We start from the raw sequence: 26,595 nt of genomic DNA, 5'->3' as shown, positions 1-26,595 counted from the left end.
TACTTGTGTGGCTTAAGTTGCAAACATACAGAACACATTTCAGCAGACATCTTGGTTTTGAAGAGAGAGAAGAAGAGAAATAGGAAGAGAGAGAACCAACAAGTTTTACACATATGCACAACTGGTAACCTTAGTGTACAGCGCCATCTACTGGTCAAGTGATATTAACACACAATACTATATAGTACATGCTGTTGTATCTCCAACAATCCTCCCTCTTTCCTGATCTGCCAGGCTGAAAGCTTGGATAAGGGTCTTGTATGGATTCTGGGGGTGACCCCATGCCATTTTTAAAAAAATGTTGGCATGGGGGTTCCCCTCAAAATCCATACCAGACCTGAAGGGTTTGGTATGAATGGGAGGGGGGACTCCAAATTGTTTTTTTTTTTATTTAATTGTTGGGCAATGCAGACAATCCTTGTTCCATTCAGCTGTCAACCCCACTGACACCAAGAACCCCACTGACACCAAGAACATGAATGAATGTCTCACTACTAAAACACCGCATGACTTCATCATAGAACTCATTCCGGATTGTCATCGCTGAGCGGGATTTCACCAAATACTCAGATGCCGGAAAATACCGCTCAGTTCGGTTCATGTTCGAAGGTCACGGTCGAACATTTTGTGGGTTCGGATGCTTGACCGTGAACCAAACATGGGGGTGTTCGGCCCATCAATAATAGATAATTTTAGGAAAAACATCAGGTCATTGTGAAATTGTTGGCAGCACGTCCCAGAAAAGTCGGGACAGTCCCGTGTCTAGCACAGTGTAGCATTCTCTCTTCTTTTACCAACACTCTGCAAATGTCTGGGAACTGAAGAGACAAATTTCTGGAGTATTGGGAGAGGAATGTTGTCCCATTCTTGCCTGAGCATATGCTGCTCTAAAAACCCGGAAGCCCCTTTCAGCACTGTTGGTGCTTTTCCACATGTACAAGCTGCCCGTTCCATCCCCACGACTGCACCTCCACACCATCAAGAATGCCGGCTTTTGAACTGAGAACCATTAACAAGCTGGAAGGTCCCTCTCCTCTTCAGTCCAGAGGATGCGGTGCCCATGGTTGCCAAAAAAGATTTCAAATTTCACAGAGCAGTTTTCCACTTTGCAACAGACCATTTTAAATGAGCTTTGGCCCAGAGAAGATGGTTTCTGGATCATGTTCAGGTTTGGCTTCTTTCCATGAAAGCGCTTTACCTTGTATTTTTGGACGGCACGGTGAGCTGTGTTCACAGACAGGGATTTGTGGAATTATTCCTGAGCCCATGCGGCGATGTCCATCCTGTTTTTAATGCAGTGCCGTCTGAGGGCTCGAAGATCCCCGGCATCCAATATTGGGTTTCAGCATTGTCCCTTGCGCACAGATTTCTCCAGATCTTTTGATATTATATACTGTAGATGATGATTGTCAGGGTCCTGTCCACAGCAGGAGTTCTGGAAGATCTGGCATTTCTGCCAGTACTCTCCATGGCCGCAGAAGCACACATCAACCTCATTCTGGTGCCAGACGGCCTTTATAAGGAGGCTCATCCCTTCCTCAAGTTGCTGGATGACCTCTAGCTCCCTGTGCCCTGTTCCTGGTTCCTGTGACTTTGACCCATGATTTCCTGTTACTGACTCGGCTTGCTCCTGGACCTGTCTACTCTGCCTTACCCCTGATCTGACCTTGGCCTGGCTTAGATACTCTCTCTCTCTCGCTCCTCTGTGTATGACCTCGGCTATCCCATCTGACTACGTCCACTCTGATTCCCACCCGGTACCGGACCTTGGCTTGAACCGACTACCCAGTAAACATCTAAATCCCGGAAGGGCTTACATACCATGCACAGGCGCCTCCTGTCTGCAGACCTATCTCCATGCACCAGCTGTGCTTCTGAGTGGACCACCAACCAGCACTCCTACAGGCGACCTGTGCGACTTTGGGCCTGACTCCCGCTGTCCCACTCTCAGGGGAGTCCGGAACTTAGCCGCAAGGGAAGCCCTCTCTCCATTGGCCTCCACCACCAGGTACGTGATAATGATAGATGTAATGTATTTGCAATTTTAGGTTGAGGAACATTATTCTGAAATTGTTGGAGAATTTTTAGATTGGTGACCCTCCGCCCATCCTTACTTCTCAGACACTTTCTATACTCAATCATGTTACTGACCTGTTACTAATTAACCTAATTAGTTGCATAATGTTCTTCTAGCTCTTCCTCGTTAGTACCATTTACTATGGCAGCTCTTTGCTGCTGTGTCCCAACGTTTTTTGAGACGTTGCCGCCACCAATTTCACAATCAGCTTATTTTCTTTTCTTAAAGTATCCCATTTTTGTCAGTTTAAGCATTTGATATGTTTTCCATTTTCTATTGTGAACAATATATGAGTTTATGAGATTTGCAGATCGTTGCATTTTGTATTGATCTAGATCAGTGGTTCTTAACCTTGTTGGAGGTACTGAACCCCACCAGTTTCATATGCGCATTCACCGAACCCTTCTTAATTGGAAAAATAAAATATGATTTTTAAAATTCAAAACATAGGTATATATTTATACATAGCTGCACAAAATGAACAAAACCGTTAAGAACAAAACCATTAAAACGTGATTTTCACACAAAAACAAAAACATAATAATGAATATTTACTGCACGAATCATATGAGTCGGGTGTGGGTCTTCACCTCCGCCGAACCCGCGAGACTGACTCACTGAACCCCTGGGGTTCGATCGAACCCAGGTTAAGAACCACTGATCTAGATATTACACAGCAGCCCAATTTTTGGAATTGGGGTTGTAGTTTATGTTGGTGACAGATTGTTACACTAAAGTGTTGGCATCTCCTGGGGTGACAGATAATGGGACTCACCATCCTGATTCTGGAAGATGGCGCAGTATGTCTGTCCATCCACCCTGGTCACATCGCACTCTCCTCCACCAGACTTCGATCTGCTTCCAAAATATTTCAGCAGCTTTACCGATAAATTTCTATCTGAAGGTGAAGTTCTCACCAGGATGGGGTGTCCCCCGTCCATCAATTTCTCCCCTTTCCCCTGAGCAGGACATCCCTTCTCCCCAATAACAGGTCCTGGAGAACCCAACATACCTGACTGTCCATCTCTCTGCCCCCCCACCCCAAATTGGGGTTGTCTCACAGTGCTCTTACTAGACATTAGATTTACTTAAGAAGTTCCACTCACTCTGTGTAGGACTGTCTCTGCGCCTCCTCTCTGTCCTCTCTGTGCCAGGCTGCCCTCCTCTCTGTACCAGGCTGCCCCCCTCTCTGTGCCAGGCTGCCCTCCTCTATGTCCTCTCTGTACCAGGCTGCCCCCCTCTCTGTACCAGGCTGCCCCCCTCTCTGTACCAGGCTGCCCTCCTCTATGTCCTCTCTGTACCAGGCTGCCCCCCTCTCTGTACCAGGCTGCCCCCCTCTCTGTGCCAGGCTGCCCTCCTCTCTGTCCTCTCTGTACCAGGCTGCCCCCCTCTCTGTACCAGGCTGCCCCCCTCTCTGTACCAGGCTGCCCTCCTCTGTCGGTGTCGCTTTACTTTCTGTTTCCAGTAAAGGGTGGAGCTGGAGGTGGAGGACAGAAACAGAAAGTAAATTCCTCCTTCAAGTCCCGAGTCACCCGAACTTCCTCCACACCCGGATCACCCGCACTGAGCACGGTGAGTGACCCATTTCCCCCCTAATACCCCCAGAGCCCCCCTGATTATTACCCCCCAGGGTGTACAGACCCCCCCAGCTCTCCTCTCCTGCCTGCTGGTCTCTGGGGGTCCCTCTGATACATTGTATCACTTTGTATACAATACAGGAAATGTTGATATTTTGTTTCATTGTGTATATAAACAACACGAAGTGATCCGCCATTCTTCTACACAGGAGGGGTTCTCTGTATGGAGATATGCGGATGTCGGGCTCAGTGGTCCATGTTTGTAGTGGGACCAAGCCAGACCACTTACAGCAGCTGTAAAAACATCCAGTGTGCACGAGGACTTATAGGAGGAGGAGAAGTACTGTTCTTATAGCAGGTGGCCCACACAGGGGTTTTCAAAAGTAAAACAACTGCAAAAATGGCAACCCACAGTCCCACTTCTCCTGTCCCGGATGCCGGGTGTCACTCTCGATATCTGTCCCCGTTCTGTATGTATGGATATTTTTATTTGTATAAACAAACAAATTACAAGGTAACAAAACTGTAACCATCATCATAAAAAACACACAAACCAACAATGTAACAACTGCCTACATCTTCACGACAGAAAGTCAACAAATTAAACTAATGAAAGTTCTGCATAGAATTTGATGCTGTAAATAAATTCCTCCCATTTTATATTCCTTTCGGCTCTAAACTCTTTTTATAAATCAGAATCTGAGTCACTCCGCCGACTACCAGTTTCCATATCGGATTCTACAAATACGGGAGCCGGGGGCGGGCGCTTCTTAGTGGGCGGGTCCTCCCCTGAGCTAGCTGCAGATTCCCTTTCTACTTCTTCCTCCATTTGGTCCTCTAGATCACAGGAGTTGGCATCTGACTCTGATAGGACATCATACTGGTTGCTGACTGCCATACTACCTTCTGGCGCCCTTCTCACCTTCTTAGCGGATTCCTGCACTCGGGTCCATTCACTTTCAGGTTTACGGGTGGCCTTGTCCTTCCTATTCCTTCTCTTCTGCCTGGGAATGTTCTCCACAGAGGCAGGAACTGAAACGGATGGGATGGCCACAGATGGCCGCTGCTCCTCAGTCTGCTGAACACTGCCCTCCTGCCCGAGGCTGGCCCCTTGGACTTCTGGGTTTACCTCCCCCTCAGTTGATATGACCCCATTCATTAAGGCTTCCTCCTCCAGGTGTTCTGCTACCACCAGAAATTCCTCATCCACTGATTCCTCATCCCTATTGTGGAAAGCCACCGGGCAATCTCTGTGCAAATGGCCAAGCCTACCACATAGATTGCACTTGATGTTCTCACAGGTAGAACTGACATGGCCGACCTCCCCACACAGATTACACTTCATGACAGAGCAGACACTCGCCACATGACCCGACCTACCGCATTTGAAACATAGTCTGGGCTGACCTGCATAGAAGCAAACTCCCCTCTCCCGCCCAATGAAAAAGGAGTTTGGAAGGTGATGGGTGACATTGTTACTCTGCCTCAGCTTGACAAGAACCCTCCAACCTCCAGTCCAGATCCCATCACTGTCCCTAGTTTTGGTCAGATCAGAGACCATCTCACAATGCCTTCTGAGCCAGACTACAATATCCTGGGGGGGCACAGACTCATTCCAGAAAATGATGTTCACGTTTGCTGTGTCAGGTTTGGAGATGGGGATGAAGGTGAAAATCTTCCACCCCTCTTTATCCCGAAACCCACTAAAGCCGGCCCAGAACCTGTCCAAGCCAGACATGAGCTTGAAGCTGACATCATACCCCCGTCTGTCAGGGAGGTTGATGACTGCCAAAATATCTGCGGGCACAAACCCCATCTGCTGACACAGCAACTCCCTAACTACAAACCTCCTATCAGGGAGCTCTTCTCTGGAACCCCTATGCTTCAACCTGACCACGTTCCTCCTCTTGAAGGCCTGACCAGTATAACCGGTATTGTTGGAAAAAGAAGGAGCCCCACGGCTCCAGGCATTCCGAGGAGGGACATGGCCAGATGGACCACTATTCCCCTGTGATGCAGGTGGCGACTCAACCAAAGGGGGGAAATCACGGGTGTTATCCTGAACTGACTCCTCCATTGCCACATTCACAGGGTCCTCAGACTGGTCCTGACCCCATCCAGACATACCTACCTCAGTGTTAATGACATCAGGAACCCCTACATCAATATTAGTGATATCAGCACTGGCCATATCACCACTAGCATCAGCAGCTTCATCTGCATAATTATCAACTACCCCATCCCGAACACCAGTCCCCTCAGCATTGGTTCCACCATGAGAACCGGGGGTAGCAACACCGTCCTCATAGTCCATGTGCTGGGAGTCCATGTCGCTTCTCTGAGTTTCCTGTACTATGAAAGTCTGCTGGGTGAAGCTGACGCTACCGCTGTCCTCCAGAACTGGAGTCTGTCTTTCAGGGAGCACATTTGCTGGTAGCGTGCCTTGGATCAGTTCCCCGGAGTCTGACTCTGAAGAAGACTCCATCTTTACACTTAATTGTGCCCCAACCCAATCGCAATCCCGATACACCTCCCCCCCTGGTCCCAGTTCTTCCAGAACAGCATCAATGTTCCTCGATATACCGGCCAGTTCAATGCCCAGGGCGTTAAGCTCGCTGTCATGTAGGACTTCATTCCCGGGGTCGGCAGCCTTGAGTCTGTAGATGGAGTCAATCCTTTTCTGGGTCGAAGCCTTAGCTTTCCTCAAGGTCTTCATTCTCTTCTCCAGAGCAGGAATCCTGTCAGCCGGGCGCAGCACAGGTGACTTTAACACTTTCTGCTTCCTATCCGCGGGACGCTTGAAATTCTGATCCCCATCAGCGGTACTGGGTGAAGGGTCTCTGCTGGATGTAGAAGGACTCTCCGGGCCAGACTGTGGAGGCTTATTGGCTCCATCATCTTTCTTCTGCCGGGACCTGGGGCGTAATGAGCGTTCCTGGCCACTGCCCACCATTACACACTGCTGTAAGTTCTCCTTCAGAGTTTTCTGCTCCAACGTAGTCCTTGCAGATCTGCGCGGAGTACTGGGAGTGACAGGTGTCTCTGCTCCGCTCTGAACTGTATGGGCCCCGCTCTGAACGGCCTGTGCTGGGCTCTGTGCGGCATGGGCTCCACTCTTCTGGGCTTGCTTTGTTTGCAATGACTGACTGCCTTTTGTTGCTACTCCAGAGCTGGTAGTGTGCTGGGTGACAGTGTCACTTTCCTGAGCCATATGGACTGTGTGATCACCACTCTGCACGGCATGGACTTTGCACTGTATGGCATGGGCTCTACTCTGCTGGACTTGCTTTTGTTGCAATGACTGACTGCCTTGATTTACAGTTCCAGAACTTGAAGCATGCCGGGTGACAACCTTACATTCCTGAGCTGCATGGACTGTATGGGTTCCGCTCTGCACAGCATGGGCCCCACTCTGCTGGGCTTGTGGTGCCTGTAATGGCTGACCGCATGGAGTTAGGCCTCCATGACTTGGACTGTGCAGGGTGACAACATTACATTGCTGTTTAAACAGAATTGACTGAGCTCTGCTCTGCTGGTCTTGCTGCGACTGTAATGGCTGACTGCCTTGAGTTGCACTTCCAGAGCTTGGAGTGCGCTGGGTGACAACATTACATTGCTGTTTAGGCTGAACCGGATGGGCCCCGCTCTGCACGGCATGGGCTCCGCTCTGCTGGGCTTCCAGTAATTGCAATGGCTGACTGCCTTGCATTGCTTCTCCAGAGCTTGGAGTGCTCTGGGTGACACCCTTACATGGCTGTTTTGACTGAACTGGATGGGCCCCGCTCTGCACGGCATGGGCCCCGCTCTGCACGGCATGGGTTTTGCTATGCTGGGCTTGCGGTGCCTGTAATGGTGGACTGCCCGGAGTTGGACCTCCAAGGCTTGGACTAGGCTGGGTAACAACATCACATTGCTGGACAGACTGAACTTTCCTCTGCTTGGCTTGTTGTGCCTGTAAAGGTGGACTGCCTTGGGTTGCTACTCCAGAACTTGGAGTTTGCTTGGTGACAGCCTTACATTGCTGTTTAGACTGAACTAGATGGGCCCCGCTCTGCACGGCATGGGCTCCGCTCTGCACGGCTTGGGCCTGCTGTGATTGCAATGGCTGACTGCCTTGAGCTGCTCCTCCAGAGCTTGGAGTTTGCTTGGTGACAACATTACATTGCTGTTTGGACTGAACTGACTGGGCCCTTCTCTGCTGGGCATGCCGTGGCTGCAATGGCGGACTGCCATGTGCTGCACTTCCAGAACTGACATTTTGCTGAGAGACATTATCACACTGCTGGACTGACTTCATCTTCTCTGTATTACCAGAACTTCTCACACTGGACTTTCCATCACCAACATTCCCACATCTACTCACAGTCTCTGCCATTTGCTTTCCATTCACCGAACTCCGTCCTCCCGCTTCACCACCAACCACAGCTTCACCTCCATGAGCAGGCCGAGAAGCCTGGGACTCTCCTGGGAGGCGTCCCAGCCCAGGGCAGCCCAACCCTGGGCTTGTATCAGACATCAGAGGAGGTCAGCACCACACAGCCTGCAGCTGCTCCACAGGAAACCACACCCTCTGCACAGTCCCACTTCTCCTGTCCTGGATGCCGGGTGTCATTCTCGGTATCTGTCCCCATTCTGTATGTATGGATATTTTTATTTGTATAAACAAACAAATTACAAGGTAACAAAACTGTAACCATCATCATAAAAAACACACAAACCAACAATGTAACAACTGCCTACATCTTCACGACAGAAAGTCAACAATTTAAACTAATGAAAGTTCTGCATAGAATTTGATGCTGTAAATAAATTCCTCCCATTTTATATTCCTTTCGGCTCTAAACTCTTTTTATAAATCGGAATCTGAGTCACTCCGCCGACTACCAGTTTCCATATCGGATTCTACAAATACGGGAGCCGGGGGCGGGCGCTTCTTAGTGGGCGGGTCCTCCCCTGAACTAGCTGCAGATTCCCTTTCTACTTCTTCCTCCATTTGGGCCCCTAGATCACAGGAGTCGGCATCTGACTCTGATAGGACATCATACTGGTTGCTGACTGCCATACTACCTTCTGGCGCCCTTCTCACCTTCTTAGCGGATTTCTGCACTCGGGTCCATTCACTTTCAGGTTTATGGGTGGCCTTCTCCTTCCTATTCCTTCTCTTCTGCCTGGGAATGTTCTCCACAGAGGCAGGAACTGAAACGGATGGGATGGCCACAGATGGCCGCTGCTCCTCAGCCTGCTGAACACTGCCCACCTGCCCGAGGCTGGCCCCTTGGACTTCTGGGTTTACCTCCCCCTCAGTTGATATGACCCCATTCATTAAGGCTTCCTCCTCCAGGTGTTCTGCTACCACCAGAAATTCCTCATCCACCGATTCCTCATCCCTATTGTGGAAAGCCACCGGGCAATCTCTGTGCAAATGGCCAAGCCTACCACATAGATTGCACTTGATGTTCTCACAGGTAGAACTGACATGGCCGACCTCCCCACACAGATTACACTTCATGACAGAGCAGACACTTGCCACATGACCCGACCTACCGCATTTGAAACATAGCCTGGGCTGACCTGCATAGAAGCAAACTCCCCTCTCCCGCCCAATGAAAAAGGAGTTTGGAAGGTGATGGGTGACATGGTTACTCTGCCTCAGCTTGACAAGAACCCTCCAACCTCCAGTCCAGATCCCATCACTGTCCCTAGTTTTGGTCAGATCAGAGACCATCTCACAATGCCTTCTGAGCCAGACTACAATATCCTGGGGGGGCACAGACTCATTCCAGAAAATGATGTTCACGTTTGCTGTGTCAGGTTTGGAGATGGGGATGAAGGTGAAAATCTTCCACCCATCTTTATCCCGAAACCCACTAAAGCCGGCCCAGAACCTGTCCAAGCCAGACATGAGCTTGAAGCTGACATCATACCCCTGTCTGTCAGGGAGGTTGATGACTGCCAAAATATCTGCGGGCACAAACCCCATCTGCTGACACAGCAACTCCCTAACTACAAACCTCCTATCAGGGAGCTCTTCTCTGGAACCCCTATGCTTCAACCTGACCACGTTCCTCCTCTTGAAGGCCTGACCAGTATAACCGGTATTGTTGGAAAAAGAAGGAGCCCCACGGCTCCAGGCATTCCGAGGAGGGACATGGCCAGATGGACCACTATTCCCTTGTGATGCAGGTGGCGACTCAACCAAAGGGGGGAAATCACGGGTGTTATCCTGAACTGACTCCTCCATCGCCACATTCACAGGGTCCTCAGACTGGTCCTGACCCCATCCAGACATACCTACCTCAGTGTTAATGACATCAGGAACCCCTACATCAATATTAGTGATATCAGCACTGGCCATATCACCACTAGCATCAGCAGCTTCATCTGCATAATTATCAACTACCCCATCCCGAACACCAGTCCCCTCAGCATTGGTTCCACCATGAGAACCGGGGGGAGCAACACCGTCCTCATAGTCCATGTGCTGGGAGTCCATGTCGCTTCTCTGGGTTTCCTGCACTATGAAAGTCTGCTGGGTGAAGCTGACGCTACCGCTATCCTCCAGAACTGGAGTCTGTCTTTCAGGGAGCACATTTGCTGGTAGCGTGCCTTGGATCAGTTCCCCGGAGTCCGACTCTGAAGAAGACTCCATCTTTACACTTAATTGTGCCCCAACCCAATCGCAATCCCGATACACCTCCCGCCCTGGTCCCAGTTCTTCCAGAACAGCATCAATGTTCCTCGATATACCGGCCAGTTCAATGCCCAGGGCGTTAAGCTCGCTGTCATGTAGGACTTCATTCCCGGGGTCGGCAGCCTTGAGTCTGTAGATGGAGTCAATCCTTTTCTGGGTCGAAGCCTTAGCTTTCCTCAAGGTCTTCATTCTCTTCTCCAGAGCAGGAATCCTGTCAGCCAGGCGCAGCACAGGTGACTTTAACACTTTCTGCTTCCTATCCGCGGGACGCTTGAAATTCTGATCCCCATCAGCGGTACTGGGTGAAGGGTCTCTGCTGGATGTAGAAGGACTCTCCGGGCCAGACTGTGGAGGCTTATTGGCTCCATCATCTTTCTTCTGCCGGGACCTGGGGCGTAATGAGCGTTCCTGGCCACTGCCCACCATTACACACTGCTGTAAGTTCTCCTTCAGAGTTTTCTGCTCCAACGTAGTCCTTGCAGATCTGCGCGGAGTACTGGGAGTGACAGTTGTCTCTGCTCCGCTCTGAACTGTATGGGCCCCGCTCTGAACGGCCTGTGCTGGGCTCTGTGTGGCATGGCTCCACTCTTCTGGGCTTGCTTTGTTTGCAATGACTTACTGCCTTTTGTTGCTACTCCAGAGCTGGTAGTGTGCTGGGTGATAGTGTCACTTTCCTGAGCCATATGGACTGTGTGATCACCACTCTGCACGGCATGGACTTTGCACTGTATGGCATGGGCTCTACTCTGCTGGACTTGCTTTTGTTGCAATGACTGACTGCCTTGATTTACAGTTCCAGAACTTGAAGCATGCTGGGTGACAACCTTACATTCCTGAGCTGCATGGACTGTATGGGTTCCGCTCTGCACGGCATGGGCCCCACTCTGCTGGGCTTGTGGTGCCTGTAATGGCTGACCACATGGAGTTAGGCCTCCATGACTTGGACTGTGCAGGGTGACAACATTACATTGCTGTTTAAACAGAATTGACTGAGCTCTGCTCTGCTGGTCTTGCTGCGACTGTAATGGCTGACTGCCTTGAGTTGCACTTCCAGAGCTTGGAGTGCGCTGGGTGACAACATTACATTGTTGTTTAGGCTGAACTGGATGGGCCCCGCTCTGCACGGCATGGGCTCCGCTCTGCACGGCATGGGCTCCGCTCTGCTGGGCTTTCAGTAATTGCGATGGCTGACTGCCTTGCATTGCTCCTCCAGAGCTTGGAGTGCTCTGGGTGACACCCTTACATGGCTGTTTTGACTGAACTGGATGGGCCCCGCTCTGCACGGCATGGGCCCCGCTCTGCACGGCATGGGTTTTGCTATGCTGGGCTTGCGGTGCCTGTAATGGTGGACTGCCCGGAGTTGGACCTCCAAGGCTTGGACTAGGCTGGGTAACAACATCACATTGCTGGACAGACTGAACTTTCCTCTGCTTGGCTTGTTGTGCCTGTAATGGCGGACTGCCTTGGGTTGCTCCTCCAGAACTTGGAGTTTGCTTGGTGACAGCCTTACATTGCTGTTTAGACTGAACTAGATGGGCCCCGCTCTGCACAGCATGGGCTCCGCTCTGCACGGCTTGGGCCTGCTGTGGTTGCAATGGCTGACTGCCTTGAGCTGCTCCTCCAGAGCTTGGAGTTTGCTTGGTGACAACATTACATTGCTGTTTGGACTGAACTGACTGGGCCCTTCTCTGCTGGGCATGCTGTGGCTGCAATGGCGGACTGCCATGTGCTGCACTTCCAGAACTCACACTTTGCTGAGAGACATTATCACCCTGCTGGACTGACTTCATCTTCTCTGTATTACCAGAACTTCTCACACTGGACTTTCCATCACCAACATTCCCCCATCTACTCACAGTCTCTGCCGTCTGCTTTCCATTCACCGAACTCCGTCCTCCCGCTTCACCACCAACCACAGCTTCACCTCCATGAGCAGGCCGAGAAGCCTGGGACTCTCCTGGGAGGCGTCCCAGCCCAGGGCAGCCCAACCCTGGGCTTGTATCAGACATCAGAGGAGGTCAGCACCACACAGCCTGCAGCTGCTCCACAGGAAACCACACCCTCTGCACAGTCCCACTTCTCCTGTCCTGGATGCCGGGTGTCATTCTCGGTATCTGTCCCCATTCTGTATGTATGGATATTTTTATTTGTATAAACAAACAAATTACAAGGTAACAAAACTGTAACCATCATCATAAAAAACACACAAACCAACAATGTAACAACTGCCTACATCTTCACGACAGAAAGTCAACAAATTAAACTAATGAAAGTTCTGCATAGAATTTGATGCTGTAAATAAATTCCTCCCATTTTATATTCCTTTCGGCTCTAAACTCTTTTTATAAATCGGAATCTGAGTCACTCTGCCGACTACCAGTTTCCATATCGGATTCTACAAATACGGGAGCCGGGGGCGGGCGCTTCTTAGTGGGCGGGTCCTCCCCTGAACTAGCTGCAGATTCCCTTTCTACTTCTTCCTCCATTTGGTCCTCTAGATCACAGGAGTTGGCATCTGACTCTGATAGGACGTCATACTGGTTGCCGACTGCCATACTACCTTCTGGCGCCCTTCTCACTTTCTTAGCGGATTTCTGCACTCGGGTCCATTCACTTTCAGGTTTACAGGTGGCCTTCTCCTTCCTATTCCTTCTCTTCTGCCTGGGAATGTTCTCCACAGAGGCAGGAACTGAAACGGATGGGATGGCCACAGATGGCCGCTGCTCCTCAGTCTGCTGAACACTGCCCTCCTGCCCGAGGCTGGCCCCTTGGACTTCTGGGTTTACCTCCCCCTCAGTTGATATGACCCCATTCATTAAGGCTTCCTCCTCCAGGTGTTCTGCTGCCACCAGAAATTCCTCATCCACGGATTCCTCATCCCTATTGTGGAAAGCCACCGGACAATCTCTGTGCAAATGGCCAAGCCTACCACATAGATTGCACTTGATGTTCTCACAGGTAGAACGGACATGGCCGACCTCCCCACACAGATTACACTTCATGATAGAGCAGACACTCGCCACATGACCCAACCTACCGCATTTGAAACATAGCCTGGGCTGACCTGCATAGAAGCAAACTCCCCTCTCCCGCCCAATGAAGAAGGAGTTTGGAAGGTGATGGGTGACATGGTTACTCTGCCTCAGCTTGACAAGAACCCTCCAACCTCCAGTCCAGATCCCATCACTGTCCCTAGTTTTGGTCAGATCAGAGACCATCTCACAATGCCTTCTGAGCCAGACTACAATATCCTGGGGGGGCACAGACTCATTCCAGAAAATGATGTTCACGTTTGCTGTGTCAGGTTTGGAGATGGGGATGAAGGTGAAAATCTTCCACCCCTCTTTATCCCGAAACCCACTAAAGCCGGCCCAGAACCTGTCCAAGCCAGACATGAGCTTGAAGCTGACATCATACCCCTGTCTGTCAGGGAGGTTGATGACTGCCAAAATATCTGCAGGCACAAACCCCATCTGCTGACACAGCAACTCCCTAACTACAAACCTCCTATCAGGGAGCTCTTCTCTGGAACCCCTATGCTTCAACCTGACCACGTTCCTCCTCTTGAAGGCCTGACCAGTATAACCGGTATTGTTGGAAAAAGAAGGAGCCCCACGGCTCCAGGCATTCCGAGGAGGGACATGGCCAGATGGACCACTATTCCCTTGTGATGCAGGTGGCGACTCAACCAAAGGGGGGAAATCACGGGTGTTATCCTGAACTGACTCCTCCATCGCCACATTCACAGGGTCCTCAGACTGGTCCTGACCCCATCCAGACATACCTACCTCAGTGTTAATGACATCAGGAACCCCTACATCAATATTAGTGATATCAGCACTGGCCATATTACCACTAGCATCAGCAGCTTCATCTGCATAATTATCAACTACCCCATCCCGAACATCAGTCCCCTCAGCATTGGTTCCACCATGAGAACCAGGGGTAGCAACACCGTCCCCATAGTCCATGTGCTGGGAGTCCATGTCGCTTCTCTGAGTTTCCTGTACTATGAAAGTCTGCTGGGTGAAGCTGACGCTACCGCTGTCCTCCAGAGCTGGAGTCTGTCTTTCAGGAAGCACATTTGCTGGTAGCGTGCCTTGGATCAGTTCCCCGGAGTCTGACTCTGAAGAAGACTCCATCCTAACACTTAATTGTGCCCCAACCCAATCACAATCCCGATACACCTCCCCCCCTGGTCCCAGTTCTTCCAGAACAGCATCAATGTTCCTCGATATACCGGCCAGTTCAATGCCCAGGGAGTTAAGCTCGCTGTCATGTAGGACTTCATTCCCGGGGTCGGAAGCCTTGAGTCTGTAGATGGAGTCAATCCTTTTCTGGGTCGAAGCCTTAGCTTTCCTCAAGGTCTTCATTCTCTTCTCCAGAGCAGGAATCCTGTCAGCCAGGCGCAGCACAGGTGACTTTAACACTTTCTGCTTCCTATCCGCAGGACGCTTGAAATTCTGATCCCCATCAGTGGTACTGGGTGAAGGGTCTCTGCTGGATGTAGAAGGACTCTCCGGGCCAGACTGTGGAGGCTTATTGGCTCCATCATCTTTCTTCTGCCGGGACCTGGGGCGTAATGAGCGTTCCTGGCCACTGCCCACCATTACACACTGCTGTAAGTTCTCCTTCAGAGTTTTCTGCTCCAACGTAGTCCTTGCAGATCTGCGCGGAGTACTGGGAGTGACAGGTGTCTCTACTCCGCTCTGAACTGTATGGGCCCCGCTCTGAGCGGCCTGTGCTGGGCTCTGTGCGGCATGGGCTCCACTCTTCTGGACTTGCTTTTGTTGCGATGACTGACTGCCTTGATTTACAGTTCCAGAACTTGAAGCATGCCGGGTGACAACCTTACATTCCTGAGCTGCATGGACTGTATGGGTTCCGCTCTGCACAGCATGGGCCCCACTCTGCTGGGCTTGTGGTGCCTGTAATGGCTGACCGCATGGAGTTAGACCCCCATGACTTGGACTGTGCAGGGTGACAACATTACATTGCTGTTTAAACAGAATTGACTGAGCTCTGCTCTGCTGGTCTTGCTGCGACTGTAATGGCTGACTGCCTTGGGTTGCACTTCCAGAGCTTGGAGTGCGCTGGGTGACAACATTACATTGCTGTTTAGGCTGAACTGGATGGGCCCCGCTCTGCACGGCATGGGTTTTGCTATGCTGGGCTTGCGGTGCCTGTAATGGTGGACTGCCCGGAGTTGGACCTCCAAGGCTTGGACTAGGCTGGGTAACAACATCACATTGCTGGACAGACTGAACTTTCCTCTGCTTGGCTTGTTGTGCCTGTAATGGCGGACTGCCTTGGGTTGCTCCTCCAGAACTTGGAGTTTGCTTGGTGACAGCCTTACATTGCTGTTTAGACTGAACTAGATGGGCCCTGCTCTGCACGGCATGGGCTCCGCTCTGCACGGCTTGGGCCTGCTGTGGTTGCAACGGCTGACTGCCTTGAGCTGCTCCTCCAGAGCTTGGAGTTTGCTTGGTGACAACATTACATTGCTGTTTGGACTGAACTGACTGGGCCCTTCTCTGCTGGGCATGCTGTGGCTGCAATGGCGGACTGCCATGTGCTGCACTTCCAGAACTGACATTTTGCTGAGAGACATTCTCACACTGCTGGACTGACTTCATCTTCTCTGTATTACCAGAACTTCTCACACTGGACTTTCCATCACCAACATTCCCACATCTACTCACAGTCTCTGCCATTTGCTTTCCATTCACTGAACTCCGTCCTCCCGCTTCACCACCAACCACAGCTTCACCTCCATGAGCAGGCCGAGAAGCCTGGGACTCTCCTGGGAGGCGTCCCAGCCCAGGGCAGCCCAACCCTGGGCTTGTATCAGACATCAGAGGAGGTCAGCACCACACAGCCTGCAGCTGCTCCACAGGAAACCACACCCTCTGCACAGTCCCACTTCTCCTGTCCCGGATGCCGGGTGTCATTCTCGGTATCTGTCCTTATTCTGTATGTATGGATATTTTTATTTGTATAAACAAACAAATTACAAGGTAACAAAACTGTAACCATCATCATAAAAAACACACAAACCAACAATGTAACAACTGCTTACATCTTCTTCACGTTAAAAACACATCAGCTTAAATGAAATGAAAAGTTATACACAGAATTTTAATACTATAAATAAATTCCATCCCATAATTTTATATTCCTCCAGTATTTCCTCAGCTCTAAACTCTTTATCCACCTCAGCTCTGAGAGGACTACGTCTGCGACTTTCCTGGCCAGGAACAGCTCGTTGTGCATGGCTACCTTGGTCCGAGCGTGGCAGTGATAGTCCTTGACCACAGTGATAACGATGTACATGGTTCCTCTGTCTATGTTGTGTATTGTGGGGGGAACACCATAAAGCCTGTCAGAGCAGCTCAGGTTCTCCAACCTTCGGATCCGAACTCTGTCAGCTACTTCCTTCCAGACCTCACGGCTTCCCCAACAATCCACCAAGAAATGTGCCATAGACTCCTCCTGATTACAACCCAAAGGACAGTTCCTATCCGGGGCAGCCAGACCTTTCATGTTCCCCCTCACATACATCCTCCCGTGGAGAGACAGCCAGGCAATGTCATGGAACTTCAAGGGTAATCTGGGGCTATTTAGCAACTTTAAGCTTTCTTCCAACTCAGCTGAGGTGTGGTCCCTGAGGTGCGGTCCCTGAGGTGCAGTCCCTGAGGTGCGGTCCCTGAGGTGCAGTCCCTGAGGTGCAGTCCCTGAGTACAACTGGAGAACAGAAAAAAGTCCCACAGATCCTGTGATATAACAATTTTCTTGGGCTACTTTCTAAGTAGGACTTCTCTATCCCCCACCTCCTCAGGGACCTCAGAGCCGAGTCCAGATATGGCGGGAGGTAACCCTGAGTACTTCTCTTCCTCTTAAGAGAACCACTTTGCATCCAAGACTCTGCACGAGGCAATATCCAGGCCCTAACACTGCTTGCCCACAGGGGGCCACCACTGGAGTCTAAGCACCCAAAATTGACCTTCAGAAATAAGGAGTCAAAAAACACTTTCGGGTTTATCATGTTCAACCCACCCTCCTTCATCTGCAGGTAAGTAACCCACCCTCCTTCATCTGCAGGTAAGTAACCCACCCTCCTTCATCTGCAGGTAAGTAACCCACCCTCCTTCATCTGCAGGTAAGTAACCCCCCTTTTTATTGGGTTTAGTCTATTCTCCCAGAAGAGTTGAAAAAACAGACTAAAGAGCCTAGCAGAGAAAGATTCTGGCAAAGGAAAAACCATAGAAACATATAGAAATATAGGAACCAAGTAAGTCTTCAACATTGTGATCCTCTCTCTGTAGGTCAGCTTGCAATTCTTCCACCGCTGAACCTTTGCATTTCCAGCATCCAATTTCTCCTCCCAATTCAGCCTGGCATTATCTTCCCGACCAAACCTAACCCCTAGGATTAGAGATGAGCGAATCGAACCAGGCGAACCGGAATTCGAGTCGAATTTCAGGAAATATTCGATTCGCGTAGAATCCGAAATTTTGCCTACTTCAGGTGAGCGAATCGAATATTTCCCGATCAGCTGGCAAAAGTGTCCCTGCAGTGAGCTCCGCTATTTCTGACAGTTCTCTGACAGAAGGAACACATGTAAAGCGGTTGAAACATTGTATCTATTAGTTTCCATTTAGGATACAGATGTTTCAACCACTGTACATGTGAAGAAGCTGTGAGAGAACTGTCAGAAATAGAGGAGCTCTGCACATACACTTTTTGCCGGTTTGGAATTCTTATTTTCATCCTACTTCTTCTTCTTCTTCTACTTCTTCATCCTCATCCTCATCCTCAGAAGAAGAAGAAGAGGATGAGGATGAGGATGAAGAAGAAGAAGAAGAAGAAGAAGAAGAAGTAGGATGAAAATAAGAATAATTCCAAGCCGGCAAAAAGTGTATCTGCAGCGCTCCTCTAAGTGTATCTGCAGAGCTCCTCTAAGTGTATTTGCAGAATAGAGGAACTCTGCACATACACTTTTTGCCGGAAACCGCTGTATGGAGTGAATGTCCCAGAACTGTCAGAAATAGACAGAAACTGTCACAGAACTGTCCTTCTTCTCATCCTTCTCCTTCTTCTCATCCTTCTTCTCATCCTTCTCCTTCTTCTCATCCTTCTCCTTCTTCTCATCCTTCTCCTTCTCCTTCTTCTCATCCTTCTCCTTCTCCTTCTTCTCATCCTTCTCCTTCTCCTTCTTCTCATCCTTCTCCTTCTTCTCATCCTTCTTCTCATCCTTCTCCTTCTTCTCATCCTTCTCCTTCTCCTTCTTCTCATCCTTCTCCTTCTCCTTCTTCTCATCCTTCTCCTTCTCCATCTTCTCATCCTTCTCCTTCTCCTTCTTTTCATCCTTCTCCTTCTTCTTCTCCTTCTTCTCATCCTTCTCCTTCTCCTTCTTCTCATCCTTCTCCTTCTCCTTCTTCTCATCCTTCTCCTTCTCCTTCTTCTCATCCTTCTCCTTCTCCTTCTTCTCATCCTTCTCCTTCTCCTTCTTCTCATCCTTCTCCTTCTTCTCATCCTTCTCCTTCTCCTTCTTCTCATCCTTCTTCTTCTCTTTCTTCTCATCCTTCTCCTTCTCTTTCTTCTCATCCTTCTCCTTCTCCATCTTCTCATCCTTCTCCTTCTCCTTCTTTTCATCCTTCTCCTTCTTCTTCTCCTTCTTCTCATCCTTCTCCTTCTCCTTCTTCTCATCCTTCTCCTTCTCCTTCTTCTCATCCTTCTCCTTCTCCTTCTTCTCATCCTTCTCCTTCTCCTTCTTCTCATCCTTCTCCTTCTCCTTCTTCTCATCCTTCTCCTTCTTCTCATCCTTCTCCTTCTCCTTCTTCTCATCCTTCTCCTTCTCCTTCTTCTCATCCTTCTCCTTCTCCTTCTTCTCATCCTTCTCCTTCTCCATCTTCTCATCCTTCTCCTTCTCCTTCTTTTCATCCTTCTCCTTCTTCTTCTCCTTCTTCTCATCCTTCTCCTTCTCCTTCTTCTCATCCTTCTCCTTCTCCTTCTTCTCATCCTTCTCCTTCTTCTCATCCTTCTCCTTCTCCTTCTTCTCATCCTTCTCCTTCTCCTTCTTCTCATCCTTCTCCTTCTTCTCATCCTTCTCCTTCTCCTTCTCATCCTTCTCCTTCTCCTTCTCCTTCCTCATCTCCAAGGGCATTTAAATTAAAGGTACAGTGTTCTGCACTAATTTAAAGGCTCTCTGAAGCCTAGAAACCCTTTTAATAAGTTAACTTCGTAGCGAAGAAATTCACATCGAATCGAATTTCATACTGGAATTCGCCGAATCAGCCGAATCGAATTTTTGAGAAATTCGCTCATCTCTACCTAGGATCTTAAGATTACTTGAGGCTTTTGCAAATTGGGGCAGATCAAAATCTGGATCACCCTGCAATGTCCAGAGAGCTTCACTCTTCTCAAAGTTGACAAGAGACCCGGAGGCCTCAGAGTAAGTCCCAATGGCAGCCGCTAACAATTGGGCCTCATGAGGAGCAGATACCACTACAGTGACATCATCTGCGTAAGCGACTACAGATAGGGCAGAGGCATGGGGGATGGGTACCCCCTGAAATCCACACTCCTGCAGTGATCTCAAAAAAGGATCGATGGCAAAAACATACAAGAGGGGACTCAAGGGGCAACCCTGCCTCACCCCAGCCCCAACCCCAAAGGTGCCACCCATTGATGAGAGGGAAGCTCTCAGCCTTCCGATATAAAGTTCTCAGCCAATCAACAAATAACCTTGGGATGCCGTACTTTAACAAAGTCGCCCACAGATAGCCATGGTCGACCCTGTCGAAGGCCTTAGCTTGGTCCAAACACACAACATATTTCCCTCGTCCCAGAACCTTACACCTCTCGCTTCCCTTAAAGAAATGACAGCACCAGAAATATTCCGCCCTTTTACTGCGCCATACTGACAGTCAGACAATCGTGCCGGAGAAAAACAACTCAACCTAGAAAATAAAATCTTTGCCAGAATCTTCCTGTCTGCATTCAAGAGGGCAATCGGCCTCCACTTCTTGATGTCACCCGGCTCTTTACCTTTAAACAGCAGAACTAACAGTGATATTCTCATGGAGGCTCTGGCTCGTTTGACTTCTCTTCTGGATATTCCTTCTGATCTGAACTTCTGTTACCAGACCTGGCGAGTGACCCGATTCCTCTGTGCCTGCTGTCCTGTACCACACTGTCCGCCCATTACCGACCCGGCCCGTCTGACCACGCTATTGCTCAGCCATCCATCCAACCCGCACGGATTAGCTGCTACTCTCCAGACCTGTCTGCCTTTTCACACCAGGCTCTCTACCTGTCATTACCTCTGGTGATTCCTCTACCTCAGGTGGGTGTACTCAGGGGCCGCGACCTGGTCACTGTCCGCTCCAAGCCCATCCCCACCATCAGGGGCTCCGGTGAACAAGCGGACTGGGGCTTAGACTCCACGCCCTGGGGAATCCTGTCCTGTGGACTGCTAGAATACACCAGGTGGTCCATAACAGTAGGGAATGTGCATTTAAGCGCAGGGTTTTCTTTTCTATACATGGCATCCGTAGACATCCAAGATGCTATCTTCATGTTCCCATTTGTCCTCCTCATCTGCACTTTATGCACTTCCCTGTGGCCTATCTTGTGTTCCCAGGGTATTCACAAAGGTTGTAGCACTTCTTCTTGCCCTTCTCAGAAGTTAGAGAAGATACAGTACAGACATCTGACAAGCAGAGGAGCTGACCTAAGGACGACTATATTTGTGTTCAGTGCTAAAGCAACCAACCAGCCAGGAAGCGGGTGACATGTCAAGAGCGAGGGAGGCTTTGGTATTTAAGGCATATTATGCTTGGCCCTTTCACTAGCAACCGGTTCCCCACATAATGGGACCAACCTTGCAGCCCTAGGTACCTTGGGACTTACAAAAAATGGCCACTGCACCTGTCTATAACTAGGCTTCACAGCAAGGAGAACATGGAAGGGCGACGCATGTCAAATAACAAAAAAGAAAAATTCCCGGCTCTAACTTACTAGCCAGCCTGCAAACAAACTGAATTAACCTGTCTAACAGTGTGCAATAAAAACAGGGGTTTAGTTAGCACACATTTGCAAACACATCACGGCGCCCCGATATTCTGTTCTTCCTAACTCTCCAATTTTAAGAGCCCCCATATAGAGACACATGTATTTAATGGATAGACCAAGGGCAGATGGACCTGAGGGAGCCCACCCCTCAAAGGTACAGGAGCGCATTGGACACCCAGCATGTAGCCATTTTTTGTACTGTGGAATTGTTGGGGAGGAGACACGCTGGACACCGTAGATGCCATTGTGCTACACGCTGGGTGTCCAATGCGCTCCTGTACCTTTAAGGAGGGGTGGGCTCCCTCAGGTCCATCTGCCCTCGGTCTATCCATTAAATACATGTGCCTCTACTATGGGGGCTCTTAAAATTGGAGAGTTAGGAACTACAGAATATCGGGGTGCCGTGATGTGGCTCTGCAGCTTACGCATGTATTTGCAAATGTGTGCTAACTAAACCCCTGTTTATAATGCATACTGTTAGGTTGTAACAGAACCGGACCCCAGACCGCACTTGGGTACTTCCGTTATACTGCAGCTTCCTTGTCCGAACACAAATCCCCGGACACCACCGCTGATCATACAGGAAATAGACAGCACCAGACTCTTCTGAAGACAGGAAGTCAACTCCTTTATTCTTACACCAACACAAGATATATACAGAGGGCGGGGAAACACAACCAGGAACAGGAAACACATCATCAGCCCGCCCCATCAGTGGGAAGGGCTACAGGAAACACATCATCAGCTCGCCCCATCAGTGGGAAGGGCTACAGGAAACACATCATCAGCCCGCCCATCAGTGGGAAGGGCTACAGGAAACACCCCCCACCCAACCAAGACACAGAACAATGGGATACAGCACATGGCAGAGAACAATGGACAATCCCCACATCAATACACAATACTAGGACATTCACATTCACACCCTGTACCATTCTTACACCAACACAAGATATATACACAGGGCGGGGAAACACAACCAGGAACAGGAAACACATCATCAGCCTGCACCATCAGTGGGAAGGGTTACAGGAAACACATCATCAGCCTGCCCCATCAGTGGGAAGGGCTACAGGAAACACAGCTCGCCCCATCAGTTGGAAGGGCTACAGGAAACACATCATCAGCCCGCCCCATCAGTGGGAAGGGAAGGGCTACAGGAAACACCCCCCCACCCAACCAAGACACAGAACAATGGGGTGCAGCACATGGCAGAGGACAATGGACAACACACCAATACACAATATACATTCCCATTCACACCCTGTACCCCTTAAGAGGCACAGGGTGTGTTAAACATAAGAATTTGGAAGATGATACAGGGGTCCCCCCACCCCCAAAAGTTACTCCAGTCACATAGGCTGGCTGGTAAGTTAGAGCCAGGAATTGTTCTTTTTTTGTTGTTTGACATGCGTCAGGACTTAGCCTGGCAGTCACGAGACTTGTAGTAAGGCTTCAGGAGGAGAACAAGTATGGCTTTATAGAGGAGTGTGCTTCCCGTATCCAATAACAACATACTGATTGTGGGAGGGAGGGGACAGGACTGCTGTGTTGGTGGAGACCGGTACAAGCTCCGGCGTACTGGAAATGCTGCATACCTGGAGAGAGGTAATCCCTGGCAGAGTATGTCTGTAATGCATTAGTGACAACAGTGTAGAAGTTTGGCCATGGACTACAAAGTGGTAGCCAATGTTGTCTCGGAGGAGTCTTGCCTTTAATGTAGAGTACTGCCGTAATGTCGATTTCACGTGATTGCAGCTTCTGCCCACCACTGGGGGGCACTAACGAGCTCTCTCCGGGTTCCCCATTTTGGCGCGTTACGCCTTGCCTACATTCTTCCCCCGACCTCTACTCCTGCCATTGCCAGTAGACTCCACTTTCCATTGACCTTGATCCTTGGAAAAGGTGAGGGAGGGGCCTGTGTTCAATATCCCCTCCCACGCAAAGTTCGTTCTTTCCTTTGGCACGCACTGTGACTGATGTTAGGATGCCATTTCCTAGTTATTTTTTATATTTTCTCTCAACAAATGGAGTAGTAAAGCTCAACCATTACTTATCAGGAAAGAGCGCCTGAGTACGTAATACGCAAATACGACGGCCTCCAGTCTGATTCTATAATGACAGGAATACATAGATGCCAGGTTATAAAACATGAACGGATAACTTCACCGTTGGGAAAAAAAAAATGCACATAATTTTGCAGAAAAATAAAAATGGATTTATTATTTTCTTCCTGCGTGGGCCTGCAGAGCATTGCACCCATGATCAGCAGATGGAGGGTGCAAGGCTCCTGCAGACTAGTCCTGCAACTTTCAGCGTATGAGCTGTCGGTTTGAGTCCTCGTGCACACTGGGGGGACGGTTTGATAACTCTGGTAACATTAGCGGTGTAAAGCCGTGTTAAAAACCAAAGTTTTGCAGCTTTTTTTTAGAGTTTTTGCAATAGCGTTTAGCGGCATTTTCCCGCATTTTTGTGTGTTTGTTTTAGCTTTTTTTGGTCAAAAAAAGTCCAAGAATGATGGTTTGTGGCGTTTTACTGCATTTTACCGCGTTTTGCCATGTTTTTCAGAGTTAGAGCATTTTTCCAGCTAAAAAAATGTTGATTCCAGTCTGTGTGTGTATGGACACCTAGGATAACATGCCGGGGGGTTACTGGCTGCAGAAAAAACCCATCAAAAGCCAAAAACAGCCGCTGTAAAAATGTCCCGCGTGCAGGAGGACTTAAAGTTGCAGGGCTTGTGAATGAACTACAATGCTGCTCATCAGCGCCCTCACAGTTCATTGGGAACTACTTTCCATCTACTGCAGTGGAAGATGGGATTTGTAGTTCTCTCATTCACAGATTGCTGTAAACGAATGGCACAGCTGTGTACGTTGTTTTAAGAGCACCCAGCTATTTTTTGTAGCTCTGGCATCATCTGCACAGTATACTGCAATCTTATTATCACGTACCTGGTGATGGAGGCCAATGGAGAGAGGGCTTCCCTTGCGGCCAAGTTCCGGACTCCCCTGAGAGTGGGACAGCGGGAGTCAGGCCCAAAGTTGCACAGGTTGCCTATAGGAGTGCTGGTTGGTGGTCCACTCAGAAGCACAGCTGGTGCACGGAGATAGGTCTGCAGACAGGAGGCGCCTGTGCGTGGTATGCAAGCCCTTCCGGGATTTGGATGTTTACTGGGTAGTCGGTTCAAGCCAAGGTCAGGTACCAGGTGGGAATCAGAGCAGACGTAGTCAGATGGGAAGGCCGAGGTCATACACAGAGGAGCGAGAGAGAGAGAGTATCCGTAAGCCCAGCCGAGGTCAGATCAGGAGTAAGGCAGAGTAGACAGGTCCAGGAGCAAGCCGAGTCGGTATCAGGAAATCACGGGTCAGAATCACAGGAAACAGGAACAGGGCACGGGGAGCTAGGGATCATCCAGCAACTTGAGGAAGTGATGAGCCTCCTTATAAAGGCCGTCTGGCACCAAACTGAGGCTGATTTGTGCTTCTGCGGCCATGGAGAGTACTGGCAGAAATGCCAGATCTTCCAGAACTTCTGACGTGGACAGGACCCTGACACTTATAGTGTATGACCACAAAAAGATGTCTGTATCTGCTTCACCCCTCTTCTCCTACACAGATACCCACCTTTATCTTTAGCGTCACCATCCTGGAAACTCTTCCATCATCAGTCTGCTCTATATAAAACTGTCCTGACCATTCTGTGAGGTTGAGGCGAGTCAGCGCCCAGAGGTGGTAGACTTTAATGGCGTTCTCTGGTTTTTCTTTCAGAAATATGGAGTATACCCATCGGATCGTTCTTCCAGAATCCGATTACTTCCATCTTCTCGGGTGTGAGAATGAGCTCACCGACCTCCTCCTCAGGAAGTTCAGTTGTGAAGTGCAATTAAGAGGCCCTAAACCCACCAAATCTCAAGCTGCGTCAATCAAGGCTGGAAAAGTTTATGAGAAGAGAACCTCGTTGGGCCCCGTGGTCAGTGTATGGAAGGGCGACCTCACTGGGCAGGACGCCGATGTTGTGGTGAATGCCGCTAATGAGGACCTGGATCATGCCGGGGGGTTGGCCCGTGCTTTGGTGGAAGCTGGAGGATCAGACATTGAAAAGGACAGCAAAGAATATGTTAAGGCCAATGGAAGGCTAAAAACCGGAGAGTACGCAGTGACACGTCCCGGCAATCTCCCCTGTAAGTGTCTCCTTCATGCCGTGGGTCCGGTGTGGTTCAAAGAAGCTGCCAAGAGATGTGACGATGAGCTTGCTGAATGCATCAAGAACGTGTTGAAATATGTGAATCAGCACACAGACATCAAATCTGTGGCCATCCCAGCCGTGAGCTCCGGGATCTTTGGGTTTCCTCTCCAACGGTGCGCAGATATTATGGTGAAGACCATTCACTTATTCTTTTATACTGTGACACAGACCCATCTAAAGGAGATCCGACTGGTGAATAACAATGACCCGGCTGTCCAAGCCATGAAGGCGGCCTGTGAAAACATCTTTGGTCCAAGTGATGACCTCAGTGGAGCCACATCTGCTTCCTCTTCTCAAACAAGGCCAGTGACACGCAGCATGACCGCTACATCACAACCCTCACCAACAACGTCCAGCTATAGGAGCGCCCTTATGCAGCCCTCAGCACACGGGTCCCCTATGGAGATGTCTCAGCCCATCACCATCAATGGATTGACCCTTCACCTGACACGTGGGCTGATAGAGGAACAGAAGGTAAGTCCATCACATGTCTCTTCCTGCCCATCACCACGGATAATGAATACAGCCATATATACGATTACACAGGAGAGCTTTCCTGGTGTCTCAGTTTTGCTTGACCCTGAAAAAAAATTTGAATCTGCCATTCTCCCTGGAGTGCCCTGGGTGGGCTTAGACATGTGCAGAACAAAACATTTGTTTCGATTTGATTCAATTCGTTATTTAACTAATTTTGTTTCATTAAATTGGTTAACTTTGTTTAATTTGTTTTAGGAATTCATTTCATTTATTCCAATTCGATTTGAATTTTCTGACTTCATCAGAATTGAATGAAATACAACTGAATTTGGAAATTTCGAATGGAATTTGAATATGAATCAAATTCGAATCGGAGATATAAAATTGCTCCGAATTCATTGTGAAGAATAGCTGGCCTGGTTCTATTCTATTCAAATGTCCAAAGAAGGTTA

At 49.5% G+C, this 26,595-nt stretch overlaps 4 protein-coding genes across 4 annotated transcripts in view; 1 reads left to right on the top strand and 3 right to left on the bottom strand.

The window, feature by feature from the left end:
- Positions 1–3,290, bottom strand: part of LOC149437391 (E3 ubiquitin-protein ligase DTX3L-like) — a 34,962-nt gene extending 31,672 nt beyond the window's left edge. Inside the window, exon 1 of the mRNA XM_089660968.1 lies at positions 2,853–3,290. Coding sequence (XP_089517094.1) covers positions 2,853–3,156 — 304 coding nt within the window. The 5' untranslated portion in view covers positions 3,157–3,290. The remainder of the gene's footprint in view (positions 1–2,852) is intronic.
- Positions 3,291–3,474: 184 nt separating this feature from the next.
- LOC149437388 (protein mono-ADP-ribosyltransferase PARP9-like) overlaps positions 3,475–26,595 on the top strand; it is a 56,505-nt gene continuing 33,384 nt past the window's right edge. The window contains exons 1-2 of the mRNA XM_089660967.1: positions 3,475–3,649; positions 25,189–26,140. Coding sequence (XP_089517093.1) covers positions 25,193–26,140 — 948 coding nt within the window. The 5' untranslated portion in view covers positions 3,475–3,649; positions 25,189–25,192. The remainder of the gene's footprint in view (positions 3,650–25,188; positions 26,141–26,595) is intronic.
- LOC149437390 (uncharacterized) lies at positions 4,184–5,602 on the bottom strand. The gene has a single exon (XM_089660971.1). The coding sequence runs from the start codon at positions 5,468–5,470 to the stop codon at positions 4,340–4,342; it is 1,131 nt and encodes a 376-aa protein (XP_089517097.1). The 5' UTR covers positions 5,471–5,602; the 3' UTR covers positions 4,184–4,339.
- On the bottom strand, positions 8,504–10,771 carry LOC149437389 (uncharacterized). Its single transcript, XM_089660970.1, has one exon. The coding sequence runs from the start codon at positions 10,769–10,771 to the stop codon at positions 8,504–8,506; it is 2,268 nt and encodes a 755-aa protein (XP_089517096.1).

This window comes from Staurois parvus, unplaced genomic scaffold (genome assembly GCF_062004578.1).
Source record: "Staurois parvus isolate SC_StPar_1 unplaced genomic scaffold, SC_StPar_1.0 ptg001297l, whole genome shotgun sequence".
NCBI classification, from domain to species: domain Eukaryota; kingdom Metazoa; phylum Chordata; class Amphibia; order Anura; family Ranidae; genus Staurois; species Staurois parvus.
Note: the sequence above shows the minus strand (reverse complement) of the source record. Positions and strands in the feature narration are given on the sequence as shown.

Bases quoted from the DNA above. Each gene is read 5' to 3' on its own strand.
- LOC149437390 (XM_089660971.1), bottom strand. From the start codon at position 5,470: ATGGGGTTTGTGCCCGCAGATATTTTGGCAGTCATCAACCTCCCTGAC.
- LOC149437389 (XM_089660970.1), bottom strand. From the start codon at position 10,771: ATGGTGGGCAGTGGCCAGGAACGCTCATTACGCCCCAGGTCCCGGCAG.